The sequence below is a fragment of the Podarcis raffonei genome, chromosome 5, assembly GCF_027172205.1.
Source record: "Podarcis raffonei isolate rPodRaf1 chromosome 5, rPodRaf1.pri, whole genome shotgun sequence".
Taxonomy (NCBI): Eukaryota; Metazoa; Chordata; class Lepidosauria; order Squamata; family Lacertidae; genus Podarcis; species Podarcis raffonei.
Genome location: NC_070606.1, coordinates 56025606 through 56040903, shown reverse-complemented (window position 1 = coordinate 56040903; position 15298 = coordinate 56025606). Strand labels below are relative to the sequence as shown.

The following is a 15298-nucleotide window of genomic DNA, read 5'->3' as shown; positions in this document are numbered from 1 at the left end:
TAATAATATGCATGCCGATGAGGTCCAAATCCTAGCTTTAGGATGCAGTTCTAGGGCTACGTAAGCAGCAAGGCGCTTAGAGGGTCCTTCCAATGTGAGGCTCTTGTAAAATTATCTTCCCACAACTTGTAACCCTATTTACATTGAATGACATTGTGGAGGACATGTTTCCAGTTTTCAGGGGTGTGGGGAACCAAAATGTCAGTGGTTTTGAAGAAGGAAGATGGCACTTTTAAATCTTTTCGGCAGCATGACAACCTGAGCAAAAATGGCATTCAGCAGGATCCAATGGTGGGGCATTGGGGGTTCTGAGGCATCAGGCTTTGTCTGCAGCTCCAAATGGCGTGACATACCTCTCCTCAGCTGGCCAGTGTGATCCCAGATGCATAGCCTGCAGCACAATGTGTCCTCACACTGGATTAGCTCTCAAGGACACTCCTCAGTCACCATGCTGGGATGGCCTAACAGACAACCGGCAGACTGTTTGAATCAGCGACTGGTACTTGCCCCATTGCCATGCCAACCCCTAATACACTTGTGGCCAGTTTTAGCCAACACATGGGTTTGATTTTCTTTGTTCCTCTGTTGCCACCTGGAGCAGGGGCATAGGAAGGGGGGACGGGTGCCGGGTGCCACTATGGAAGGGGGGGACAAATTATCCAGGAACAATTACTGCCCTACTAGGGCGATTCATAAAAAACATTTTTTTAAAAAAATGCCTGCTCCAAAAGTCTTATCTTACTACAATAGGGATTATATAGCTATATATGAAATTTCTTGCATATCAGTTAATATCTTGACCCTCCTTCATGAAAATAGCTGTTTATTTGGCCATTTTCCTATGTCGTGGGCTGAAATTTCAATTCAGTGGAGCAGGGTCAAGATATTAACTGATATGTATGAAATTTCAGCTATAGCTATATAATCCCTAGTTTAGTAAGATAAGACCTTTGGAGCAGGCATTTTCAAAAAAAAGTTTTAATGAACCGCCCTACTGCCCTACCCTCCGCTGGGCTTCCCGGGTCCTGGAAAGTCAGCCTATGTAAATAAAATGAGACTAGGTTGAGTAGATTAGGCCTTGCCTTGCCTTCATCTTTTGCAGGGGAAAAAAAATATCAATGTGGGGGGCGGGGTGAAGAAATTTTCCGTACCGGGTACCACCTGACCTTCCTATGCCTTTGCTCTGGAACAGCCTATTACTCATGCCTCATAACTATGTAACTCAAGAAAGGCTTGCCCAAATTGCAAGATCCTGCAGAACTTTTGAATGCTTCTCTATTACAGCTTCCTTATCTTACATGACTGTGACAATTTATTCATTTTAGGTCTCATAATAGAATTGTACAGTGTATAGTGTGATGCAATGTCTTTATTTAGAAGTTTGTAATGGCTTGTTTTTTAAGAGTGTTAAAGGGATGCATTGTACCAAATGGGTTTCAGGTTTCTTTGTTTTTTGCTGAGAATGCTATAGTTATGTTGACTGGAGCTAACTATTTACTCCAAAGTTTATTTCACTTCATTAAATAATCTTTTGTTTGGATGTCAAATTGATTAATTTGCCTCTATAAGTCTTTGCCTACACACACACACACACACACACACACCATATTGGGAATAAACCAGTTCCTACGGTAATTGTGAAAGCTTGGCCAAAATCTCAGGATGGTATATGTGCATGGGAAAAACCTTGTACAGTGGTACCTCGGGTTACATATGCTTCAGGTTACATACGCTTCAGGTTACAGACTCCGCTAACACAGAAATAGTGCTTCAGGTTAAGAACTTTGCTTCAGGATGAGAACAGAAATCGGGCTCCGGCGGCGTCGCTGCAGCAGGAGGCCCCATTAGCTAAAGTGGTGCTTCAGATTAAGAACAGTTTCAGGTTAAGTACGGACCTCCGGAATGAATTAAGTACTTAACCCAAGGTACCACTGTATACAACTGGAACTGACTGTGTTACTTTAGAAATCTGAATGTAAACACACATTTAAATGCAAAGTTTTATGTGTATCTCTAAAATAAAAAAAAGAAAGGACTTATGATTGAAAGCATAAGGAAGTGACAGAGACTGGAATTAGACTGGATTTGGCCACCTGGACACTAAACTGAAGTCTACTCAAGAGTCATGCTTTGTCATGTTTTGCCAAGACCTTTCTTTTGGCGTCTGCCAGGCACTGCAAGCACTAGGGTACCAGTTGCCAGACAGTTGGCAGTCCCCATCACACATGTCCTCTTGTTGGCTTGGAATACATAGAGATCAGGAGCAGGGCAGAAAGTGCAATCCCTTTCCCCTCCATATAGGCTGGATTATTGCAATGCATTCTGCATGGGGATAACTTTGAAGAGTCTGTAACAACTTCAGTTGGTTCAGAATACGGCTGCAAGTGTGTCTGTGAGTACTCACCCTTGGAATCATGCTACATCCTTCCAGCACCAGCTGTCAAATTATTTCCTGCCACAGTTCAAAGTGATTTGGGGTGATTGGCAGGTCTCTTCACCTCTGAGTCCATGTGATGACAATAACTTTCCAAGTAGGGGCCCCCGTAAAGCCACAATATAGCCCCATGTTTTCCTATACGATGTCACTATGTTTCTCTAGGTCTATGGACTTATTACTATTGTTGTTGCTATTATTATTTAAATAAAATTAATTTTGAGCTGAAAACTGGCTCAGAATATTTGGGAAATGTAAAAGCCATTGAATAACTGAGTTCTGATCCATGCAGTTGTTAAGGATGTGCCAATCACGTCAGTCTGTACTGGAATTGTTGTTGTTATGAGAGAGCGAGAGAGAGAGCGCACCTCAAGCATTCCTATTTTGCACCCTCATCTGGAAGTCCAGCTCATTCTACACCCATCACTGTGTAGCCAGCCTGGTGCCCTCCAGATGTTGGGACAACAACTCCCATCATCCCCAGCCAGCATGTGCTACATATTCACAACTTTCTCAGTAACCCTTCTCCCAAAACTGCAGAGATTGGGAAGCAGGCAGTATTTACCACTTGTACCTAGAATATTTGAGTTCAAAGCAAAGTACATTTCTGTTGTTCCCCACAGACCTCAAAAGCAATTTTGCTTGTTAAAATAACTGTTTTGTAAGCAGAAATAGTTACAGTATTATAACGATGGTGGGTTTCCCCCTGTGTATTCTAGGAGTCCCAGCAGAGAAACACGTTGGGAATTCTGGTTCCATAATAGTACTTTTGTAGATTGAGTTCCTGGTCCAACAATTGCCAACACAGCAAAATAACTTCACTTGTACTAATAGCGCTATTAAATTACTTATGTGAATAAAATGGTGCATTGTACATTTCCTTAGCCTTCTTGGCCTTTTAAGGCTAAATATGCCACTACTTTCCCCCTTTACATGTTGAACATGTAAAATAAGCAATTGTGACAATCTCTGTGTGGTATCTTCCCCCCACCCCCAATCTCTATACTCATTTATGGTGGGGAGAAAATAGATGGAGGTTTCCTGTAACAAAATCTAGATCCTTTCAGTGAAGCTGACTAGGCGGAGATACAGCAGAAACAAAGGGAAGTATTTATGCACCCAGTGCACAATTAAACTCTGGAAGTTGCTACTACAAGGTGGGGTGATGACAACTGTACCTATTTTGCTTTCAAAGGGGATTAGACAAATTTATAGAGTATAAAGCTATAGGTGGCTTTGTGCTCTTCTAGATTCAAAGGCAGCACGGCATGTGTTGCTCTGAGCTTTGACCTCACTTGGTAGTGGTTCACATCATAATATATCTGAGTACAGTAGAGGCCCATGCAAGTTGTGTTCAACATCAGCTTTCATACTGTAAACTTTTGCTTCCCAAACTCTGGTCATTAGAGTTTGAAAGTAGTACCAGCCTTTGTATCTGGCACACATATTGAGAACAAAAGCAGCACAACCTTCCATTCTGGAGAGTTACACAAGCATCTTGCGGTAATGGTGTCTTTGAACTAACTGTTAGAGCTGATGGGGGGGTTATGTTTTCCACATTTTTTATTGTACAGCTGAGTGTTTGCATCCCCAAAGGGATTTATTGCCAACTACATGAGAGAGATGAGAGGTTTGGGGGCGGGTGGAGTTTGGAGGATGGCAGAAAGCACAGAACTGTCAAGGAATGAACTCTACCTTGTTCCTAGCTTATAGCCTTGGGGCATACTCTTTAGCATAGAAGCTGAAAGGTGATGCTTTATTTCAGTGTTGCAAATTTTCACTCCTCCATTTTTGATCAAGAAGGTTGGTTTTAGAAACCTGTGCAAGGCAATGAAATATTGAGCTTGTGCTTTGTTTTACAAACTACTAAGTAAAGGATAGGATGCTATTTAATTTCCGTTGGGCGTCTGTCTTGTTCTTTCATTACTGTAGTGAAAGTCACCTTTAACACTTTAAGATTTGCATGGATTTTATGGGATTGCCTTGAAATGCTTGCCAAGGTATAAAAGCCGTATGGCTGAGGTACTTTTATAACACATGCTTCATAAACCCATATAAAGTGAGAAGAGTGCACTTCATTCTGTAAGACTGCATCATTATGTTCCAGAAAGATGATAATCTGGAGCTATATCTGCTAATTAAATCTGTTATTAATGTTAATTTCCAAGTAATAATAAGTCATGTTACAAGAAGTTGGAAGAGTAGGTCCAAGCTGGCTGGCCCTTTGGGGTAGAAAAAACCCACAGATTTTTCTGATAAAGGATTGAGGCCACTCAGAAGTTGGCAGTTTTGTAATCCCTTTTGGCCATTGGAATATTTACCTGAGATCTCAGATTAGAACAATTTGCAGAAAGGAATGTCATGAATCACAATGACCCTCTAGGCAGAATTTGAAAGGGAACAAGTTAGGCATGGGAAGTTTTAAAGAATATAATATAAACACAATTATAGTTGGAATTGGGATGAGATAGAGCCCCACTCTTGGCAGCTTTCTGGAGACCATTGCAAAAGGCTGATCCCTGATTGGCTTCGATCAACCATGTGACCAGGAGAGGACAATTTCCGCCACCCTAAAGGCTTTAATTTGCCTTTGTGGCACAGTACATGGCTAAATCTGAAACATTTACACACACACACATACACTGTGGTCCAACCAGAGCTTTTTTTCAGTCAGAGCTCACTGGGAGTTCAGCTTCAGTACCTCTCAACCATTCTAAGAGAACAAGGGAGAAGTTCATGGTGAGTTCTGGCAACTCTTTTTCTAGAAAAACAGCACTGGTTCCATTGTAATAGAATCTATTACTTGATTCCTGACTGGAAGAATGAAGCAGCCATAAAGGCTGGAAATCATGAGAAAAGAATGGCAACAGTTATGAATAGCCATGAAAAAGCTAGGATTAGAGGTGGGATTCACTTATGTCTAGGTTAAACTAAGGCAACAGGGCTTCCACAGACTGGACATGTTAGGTAAATCCTGCCCATTGTGTCCATGTATACACAGAGCCTGAAAACTGCAGGTACCAGATTGCTCCTGCAGAGCTAACCAACACATTGAGTCCGGGGCTGGGACTAGCAAGCACCATCCCTGTTCCCCTCCCAACATACTTTCAGAATGTCTGAAGGTGGTTCTAGCCTACAGAATTTCATTTAACCATCTTGAGTTTGAATTTAAGATAATTCCTGCAATTGAAGACATGTCTTTTCAGCTAAGCACTCTTGCTTTGGAAAGCATGAATATACGCTGCATACAGAACCCAATTAGGCCTGCTTTTTCCAGACATTTCTTCAGGTGCAGCTTTATTTTTCTGGTTTTTTTTTAAAGATGTTTCAGGCACAGCATCTGTGTTCTGTTAATGACAATGGGCGGTTGTTTGTGCCAAGCAGAAGCGCTGTTCTTTAGCCCAGCGGTTATTCCAGCATCAGGATGGTTTTGCGGCTTTCTGTCTACAAAAATTAAACAGAGGCAGGCTAACCTGGGGAGCATATATTCAAAAAGCTGACAAACTGGCTGCCTGCAAGCAAGAGTTTAATGTCCTCTATTTATTCCTGGGAACAAAAGACATTTATTTCTATCCTGTCTTCTTTATTCATTTTGTAAGATGCTTCTTGCTAATGTAACTCAGCAGTGATATTGTTACAGATATTGTACCTACAAAACTTCTTGGCGCCCATTGAAAGCGGAGGACTCAAGTAATTTGCACTTGAAATTTATGTTTGGTGGTTTTTTTGTGGGGGAGGAAATTAATAAGGCACAAGGAATGGTAATATTGATAGAAATGTCCCTTTATGGTATAACATAACATTCACAGTCAAAAGGGCTTCCTTCCTTCCTTCCTTTCTTTTGTCAAGAGATGCTGTTGTGTGGGCCAATAAGATTTTTAAGCATTTATGTTTGTAATCCAAACTGAGAATGGGAAGGGGACTAGTGGTGATATAATTTTACAGTCTCTCTGTGTGTAATTTGCTGAGGCTGGGCAAGTGCAGCTGAATTTCAGTAGGCTGTGGGTGGAAGTGGCCTGTTTTCAGGCAGGTCTGTCAGACTCATTGCCCTTTGGCTGTACTGTGATAGGAATGGGGCCTCCCTATCTGATTCAGTTTCATGGCAAACTCGCCTCCCATCTGTAATACAGGGATAATAATATGGACTTGCCATATAATACAGGTTGTTTCAATAACTACAGCTAGATAACAGAAGAAGCAAAGACTGCGGCCCCATCTGCATTATGCATGTAAAGCATTGTGATACCACTTGAAACAGTCATGGCTGCCCCCACAGAATTCTGGGAAGTGTAGTTTGTTAAGGGTGCTGATAGTTGTTTGGATACCCCTGTTCCCTTCACAGTTCTCAAAGTCCCCTGGAAAGAGGAGCTGAACTGGGGCTCTGCGAGGAGAAAGAGAGGGCATGGCTTGCTAAATGCAGTCATGACAGGGGTGAGATTCAAACTAGGGGTTCGGTCTCTATAGTCAATTCCAGATGAGCTGTTTCTTAAGCATTCGTCCTGATTAATTTGCAATGGATTCAAATGATAAGAAAGGAGTTTCTGACTAAACATTAGGAAGAACTTTCTGACAGTAAGAATTGGTTGACGATGGCAAGGACTGTCTTGGAAGGTGGTTGGCTCCCCTTCATGGGATATGTTTAAATAGATGTTGGGTGCCCATCTGTCAGGGACTCCTAAGCTGTGATTCCTGCAGAGTAGATGACCCAGGGGATTCCTTCCAACTCTGCAATTCTATGATCCTATGAAATCTACTTTAACTGCACAACTTGAACTTGCCTTGTGTGGTTGAATCCCACCCACAAAACAGTGACAGCTTGGAAGCAGCCTTAGTCAATATGCTATAATGGAGGCTATGGATTAACAAGCACCTGTCAGTCACAATACTTGGCTTGTGGGTTGCATCTGGTCAAAGGGTATAAGCATGATAGATCTTCTTATTTGTTTTGCCTTCTCAGTTATGAAAATTGTATCTGAGAGAGGACCTCACAGAGAGGTTTTTATGCACACACAAACATGGAGGGAAACTTAAAGAGATACATTAATTTTGGACCCAGCATGACCACTTATAGGCAGGCTATACCATAATAAGTGAACAATCAGTCTATTCTTTTATTGTGGAAATGTACACCTGAGCAAACATGAAAATCATCTGGATTCTTTCAAGAAGGGAACATTAAAATGGATATGAAGTGAGAAATTTGCTTTGCATCATGGCAGATGAAGATAATGGACTTTATGGAACTTGCCAAACTGACCAGGAGACTCCAAGACCAGAGAGAAGAGACAGTGGAAGAAGACTGGAAGAAGTTTAAGAAATATTTGAAAAAATATGTTAATATTTAAACCTTAGAATAGCTTTGGAAGTGGAGATAGGCTGTAGGGTTAGAAGTAGAAGATAGGGTATTTTAAAATAGTATTATTTGTATGTGATAAAATGTGAAGTTATTTTAAATGTGATTAAAAAAAAAGATGGTTAGAAATTATGATATATGTAAACTGCTAAAGATGAAGTAAAATGAAAATCAGATAGGTGGGACTTGGGGAAGCCCACTTAATGTTTAGATAAATAAGGATATGACAAGAATTTGTTCGTATTGTTTGTCTTTTCTGTTTGTGTTTTTTATTTGTGTTATAAAATGAATATTTTTTTGGGGGGAAAAAGAGAAATTCACTTTACATCAAATGCAAACATCTTGTTGGAGGCAGTTTGCATCTGAATGCCAGTTGCTGGGAATCACAAGTGGAAAGAGTGCTGTTGCATTCAGGTGCTGCTTCCAGGCTTCCCATAGGTATCTGGTTGGTAACTATGAAAAGAGGATGCTGAACTAGAGTGACCTTTCACCTGATCCAGCAGGACTCTTCTTACGTTAATTAACATATCCCACAAATTCAAATTCAAAAGAAGAAGAAGAAAAGCGATTAAAAACCATGAATTCTAGAAACATGCACTTCAAAACTATGCCTTAAAGCAAGTAAAGGTTTTAAGATTCTAGCAAGAATCACCTATGGGTGATTCCTGTTTTGACTGGATTTTCTTGCTCCACTAGAATTGCATCCAGGTATCTGGCATCGCAGTCTAGACTGTGCCCTTGCAAATCCTTCACAGAACAATTTCTGCAGCCAGGATGCAGAAAGGAAAGGGAAACCTTATTCCCTTCAAGTTCGTTTTGCAGCACTCCCCCCCCCCCCAAATAATGTACTTTATATCCTTCTGTAATGGACAGAGAAAAACAATATATAACAAAATGTTCCAGAAAGTAGCAAGGTGAACTATAATTTCCTCTTTAATAAAGGGCTGCCATTTAATCTAATATTATAGAAAATGATTAGATCTTAAAAGGCTATAAATTATATTTGACAACTCTCTGGTGTTCCTTATGGCAATTATAAATGGCGGTCCTGGGCATTGCCAGAGAAGCTGGTGTTTGTTTATTGGCTGCTAATGAAAAGAGATTAATCTAAATCACGAATGGGGTGGATCCTTTGCTGAAGACACATAATAAGAAGAGGTAGTTTTGCCCTTTGACAAATGTAAAGTGTTATTTTCCACATATATCTATTTTTTATTATGATGATTATTTTGGTTCACATATTATTACTTTGGAGGGGGTTGCTGTGGAAAGGGTTAAATGTTATTAAATAGGGAGATAGGCTCTCACTGCACAGTCTTTTTCTTTCCATGAGCTTTTCCATCTTTGCTTTACTGAAGCTGATACCGTTTTGATTTTCTTGTGTGAACCAAAGCTGGAAAGGCTCCCTGCTGATTTGTATAATCCAAGCCAAACTGATATCGGTTTCAGTAAACCAAAGATGTTGGGGATTTTGCTCATCATCTGTCATGTCTGGGATCAGATTACCAGAAAAAATGGATACAGCTACGCTTCACGCTCACTTTCCTAGTTGTGCTCAGATGCCTGGGACTCTTATACATATTCAGGCCAAGCTTAATAGATTAGATTTCTATTTTATAGCTCTGTGAATGAAGCCACAAGCAGACCCCTGTTTCTCCTTCCAGGACCCCCCCTTTCTCTGCTAGTCTGTTGTAGGTTCTGGAGTGAACTAGTCTGTGATGAACCCTGGGCATTCTGAAATCAAGGAATTGCTGTTCCACAAATCTTATAGGAAGGTTGTATTGGGATCAGGCTGAAGACATTGATCAGTTCAATCAGGAACTGAACCAGTGAGTGAAATGTGGTAGAGGTCACTTTTTTTTGTTTTTGATTTTTTTTTTGTGTGTGTGTGAAGCAGCTAATTGGGAATAGCTCAGAAAGCAAACAATGCAGGTCAAACTGAAGTGTCCCATATTGTCTATTCTTCAATAGGGATGGGCAAATCTTTCAGTTTTGATTTCTCTCCATTGCTCATTTCCCCAATACAGTGGTACCTCAGGTTACAAACACTTTGGGTTGCAGACTCCGCTAACCCAGAAGTAGTACCTCGGGCTAAGAACTTTACCTCAGGATGAGAACAGAAATCGCGCACCGGAGACATGGCCGCAGCAGGAGGCCCCATTAGCTAAAGTGGTACCTCAGGTTAAGAATGGTTTCAGGTTAAGAATGGACCTCTGGAATGAATTAAGTTTGTAACCAGAGGTACCACTGTATTACGTTCACTTCTCCAGATATCTGCACCAGTTCACTTTTTGTTTTAGAAGTCCTTATGAAAATTCATCAGGTACTAATTTCTTCTAATATGCGCAAATATGTATGCAACTGTGCCTATTGTATAAAGTTTTATGAAGCAGTTTTCCTGAATATAGTGCATTTTTGTACGTTATTTTCATGAATATATGCACACTTTACCTCAGTATATGCATTTTTGTACACATAACTCGGCTGCAGAACTGCCTTGCAAAATTCAGAGAAGTACAAATTTTGATGGGTGGCTGCATTTGAGTTTGTGCATTGTTCCTGAAAGTGTGAATTGGGGAGTTTTGCCTTTAAATCTGAACTGAACTAAATTCCTCCCCTTTTCTACTCCCATTTACTTGTTCTAGATTAGTGAAAGCTATGCAAGTGTGAATACTGGCTAGATCACACCCTTTTATTATGCAAATTCCTTGGTAACGCTTTTGAGGGTAACTAGTTGTTACAGGATGATGTGGAAGGTGAAGCTCATCAGAACCTTATTTCCCTTTTCAACTCAAGGAAGGAGAAAAGCTAGATATTTATACATGAAGGGTAATTAGTGGTATTTTTGAAACAGAGAAAAGGAGCCGGTTTGGGGATGCGAGAAGGGAATTACAGCTGGAGACAAGAATGCAGAAAGCTGGGCTGTGGTAGACTAGAGGGTATCTCTGAGAATCTGATTTGTGGCAGTGGATTTATTGATTGTAGGAATGTTTAACTTCTGCAAACACTGTGAGCTATGTTTGCCAATAAACCCATATATTAATGCCAAAAAAGAAGAAGAGAGATTGCAGTGATCTCTCCATGCAAAGGAAGCCAAACTCAGCTGTGCTCTGTATCTGGAAAGTCTGATCACTTGGGAAAGTGGAGATTGCACAAGGAATATGCTCACTTTGCAGAGCTACCAGAGAAAACTTTTTTATTGGTTACTCTTCAGACATGAGTCCTATGTGGTTGCTGCTAGTTGCAATTATTAAGGATATGGGGAGACAGAGCCCTTCTGTGCTCCCCATTCAGAGTTACAGCAAACAACTTGGTTTGCAGGAAACATCCAGGGAAAGCACATCTTCTCTCAGGATATTATGGAAAGATGAGAACTTTGTTCACATGTTTTCCACATCTCCACTGAATATGGAGGCTCAGGAAGATGATCATGTTTCTGGCCCTTTCCAAACCTCCACATGTTCAGTGGATTGTCTGGGCAGAGCCAGTGTTTGCAGAAGTTAAAGTACATAAGCTAGGCATATGTGATCCGGGACTTGGTCTTCTGAAAAGTCTTCAGCTGCATGGAGAGAGCCTAGCTCCACACAACTTGTTCGCCTAAAGTATTTTTGCAAGTCTTTGGCTGAATTTACGGAGGTACGGAGCAGAGACAGTGAGCGCCATCACATTCTCCCAGTCAACCTTTTAATCTGAATGTGTGGAGTCCCCTAGAGATACAGCTGGCACAAGTTCCTTTAAGCAGAGTTTCCTGACAAAGCAGCTGCAAAGGGAGATATGCCACACACATTTAAACTATAGGGACTGCAAGTCTCCAAATAGCACAACCGGTGCTGTAAGGCTGCAATCCTATTCCCACCTACCTGGGAAGAAGGCCTATTGAAGCAAAAAGTGAGTCAACAATGAATCATTGGGAAATTTGGATACCCATCTGCTGTACTCTATAATTAAGACCCTTAACCTCTTTATCCAATTTTAGAACAAGAGGAAATCTTTAATCTGTAACATTCTTCACTTGATAACCTTTAGTGAGTGGCAAATCTGTTTCCCCAGAGAATCTTTGTTTTAAAAGTAACATCCTTCTGAAATGTTTTGCTTTGTGGCAATCTTCCATTCTCTTTCATCTAGTCTGCAGATGTAAGCAAATGTTAGTAATGTGAACTACAGATATCTCTCTTATCCTCTGGATATGAATAAATAGATCAGGAAACAAAGTTAGTCCCAAACAGAAGCTTTCTTGAATCCTGAAAAGGTGATTTAGTTTTCCCCCCAAATAGGGATTAGAGGTGACAACCTTTTTCTCTTTTATTGTGCAATATGGAAGTCCTTTGGGAAGCAAAAAGAAATAAAGGCTTATTTCCATGGTATACTGAGCTTTTGTCACAGCGGCCCCAGAGATGATAGAGGTGATAATTCCTATTGAACAAAGTTTTTGCTGAAGTGAGGCTTTGAGATTCTCAAAGCTGATTTTTAGTGCCAAGCTGAAATGCTGCTAGCCTGATCTTACACTCTGAAGCAACAGTAGGTCTCCACAGACAAAACTGCTTGTGTGCTACGATTCCAGTTGAACACAAAAAGTACATAATCTGGCACGGGGAAATAAAATTCAGCTTCCTGCAAATTTCAGCTATCAAAAACAAAAAAAGGGAATATGTCTGAAAATATATGCATGAAAGCTGATCATTCTAATTTAATGGATAGTTGTTCTTATCGCTTGAAAGACCGTGTGAGCAAGGAGTTGCTGAATAAGATAAGAGGTGGAGCTTAGTCACCTACATAGCTCCTTGCTCCTTGCCATGACAATGAAAACTGGAATAAATTATGCAAAATAGGAAATATTGCAGAATAGATCATGCAAAATAAGGCATTATGTAAATTTTCCCTTCTGTGAAATTTATACCAGCCGTAGAATAAAGCTTTCCTTGTTGCAGAATTTTGGCACATACGATAAAAATCGGTGACTGTGGAGTATTGTACAGACCATTGCAACCATTTAGAGTTAGCTGAAGGGGTCACCTTGAACCTTGTCACTGTGTCTGCCTAATGACAGTGGTGAATTCCTAGGTAGAATGCTTTCCCTTTTTTGCTATCACCAGTATAAATAATTAGCTGATCTAAGAACAAGCTAGTTTGTTTAGTTTCTTAAATTTATTACTTCCCAGAGCATAAACAGAGTAAAAGCATCCGATCATTGCAGCTGCCCAAATGCCCAGGAAAAGAAAAGTGTATGTGTCTGGCATCAAAATGATGACAGAGTTGGTGCTACGTGGGCCTTTCAGGGAAGAGCAGTCCATGGATGGAAGCTACTACTCTGTGGAGCTCATTTGGAGCTGGTGCAGAGAGTAGTTTCTCAGATGACAATCTCAGGGTCCATGCAGGTTTGCACGAGGAGAGGTGATGTCGTGAAGAATATCCTTGTACGAGCCAAGAGATGTCAGTGTCAATTGTGCTACCACAAAGGGCTTGCCAAAGGAACTAAGTTTGGAAGAAAACATTTTAGTATACAGTGTACAGTATAAGGCCTTATATATAGTCGGTTGTCATATTTGATATTGACACTATTAGCACTTCAGATGCAGAGTTCAACATTTGAGCGTGTAATATGAAAATCATTCACTGGGCAAAATGTTTAAACCAGGAGTGGGGTGCATCTTTCAACCTGAGGGCCATATTACCTCACAGAGAACATTTTGGTGGCCACATGCAGATGGTGGGCGGGGCCAGAGACAAAGGTGGGCAGGGCAATGGATGTGACTCTTACCTTTCTACAGTTCTAGCCACGCAAAAGCCATAGGGTCTATACATCCACCCACCCCTCTCCACCATTCATTCAAGCAAGAGTTCAATGGTGCATTCCAACTAGGCAATGTAACTATATACAGTGGTAAAGGTAAAGGGACCCCTGACCATTAGGTCCAGTCACGACCGACTCTGGGATTGCACTGCTCATCTCGCTTTATTGGCCGAGGGAGCCGGCGTACAGCTTCCAGGTCATGTGGCCAGCATGACTAAGCCACTTCTGGGAAACCAGAGCAGTGCACGGAAATGCCGTTTACCTTCCTGCCGGAGCAGTACCTATTTATCTACTTGCACTTTGACGTGCTTTTGAACTGCTAGGTTGGCAGGAGCAGGGACTGAGCAACGGGAGCTCACCCCGTTGCGGTGATTTGAACCGCTGACCTTCTGATCGACAAGTCCTAGGCTCTGTGGTTTAACCCACAGCACCACCCGTGTCGCTTTTATATACAGTGGTACCTCAGTTTAAAAACAGTCCTGTTTACGAACCATTTGGTTTACAAACTCCGCAAAACTGGAAGTAGTATCCCGGTTTGAGAACTTTACCTCCGTCTAAGAAAAGAATCTGAATGGTGGAAGGGCACTGGTGGCGGGAGGCCTCATTAGGGAAAGCACATGTCAGTTTAAGAACGGTTTCGGTTTAAGAACGGACTTCCGGAATGGATTAAGTTCGTAAAACAAGGTACCACTGTAGGGACAATTCTTACATGTTATGTAACTATATAGGGGCAATTCTTATCCCATGATAATAATCTCAAGTTAGTATCAGATATGTAGTTAAGCCTATTCCCACCTTTATCCTGTCTTTTCTTTCTTTTTATATAGATAATGCTCTTGAGTGATCCTGAGATTGAAAGTAGCATACTGATCAGTAACGACGAAGGCGCCACCTATCAAAAATATCGGCTCAGCTTCTACATCCAGAGCCTGCTGTTCCATCCTAAGCAAGAAGACTGGATTCTAGCCTACAGCCTTGACCAAAAGGTACATTGCTCATGATATATCTTTGCCTCGTTTCAGATGCAATGCCACACCAGTGTTTAGTGCTACATGCACTAAAAGCAGTAAGCCTTAGGCGCAAGTGCTCTCTCTTCTCTGGTATGATAGGAAGCATTTAAATTGTGAATTGGAGTCCGGCAACACCTCACCAGCCCCAGCTAGCGTGACCAATGGCTAGCCATTGTAGTTCAAGAATATCTGGAGGGCCACAGGTTCCAACCACTGTTTAAAATACAGTTCGTTGAAACAAGCCAGGATCAAACCTAACCTATGGTTGGATCCTGGCTGTCAAATCATGGTTTAGAGTTTCCCCAGATCAGATCAAACAACAAACTCTGGTTAGTTTAAAACATGGAGTGAAAGCTTCTGATCACTTTCTTTTTGCACATTGGAAGTTGAGAGGGAAGAAGGAAACAGTGCCTGAACTTTAGGCTGCTGTTGCTCATTCATTGTATACATACTATATGGTGAATAAATATCTGGAGAATCCGTACTGTCTAGTGATGGCAATTCATGCACAGAAAGTTTTTCTTTTTGTGGATCATCTGTATCAGGAACTCAACAGGTTGCTACAAAGGAGAAAGAAGATTGCATTCAGCAGTGGGGCAAAACCTGAAAAAATACTTGGTTAACACATTCACATCCAAATGCACCAGCTTATTCTGAGTGGATGAACATGCATTCACCAAACTTTATTTTTTTATAATAATTTTTATTAA

The 15298-nt window shown here is 41.1% G+C and overlaps 1 protein-coding gene across 1 annotated transcript in view; it reads left to right on the top strand.

Annotated features, from left to right (window-relative positions):
* Positions 1–15298, top strand: part of SORCS3 (sortilin related VPS10 domain containing receptor 3) — a 431276-nt gene that overhangs the window by 220201 nt on the left and 195777 nt on the right. Inside the window, exon 4 of the mRNA XM_053389270.1 lies at positions 14406–14564. Coding sequence (XP_053245245.1) covers positions 14406–14564 — 159 coding nt within the window. The remainder of the gene's footprint in view (positions 1–14405; positions 14565–15298) is intronic.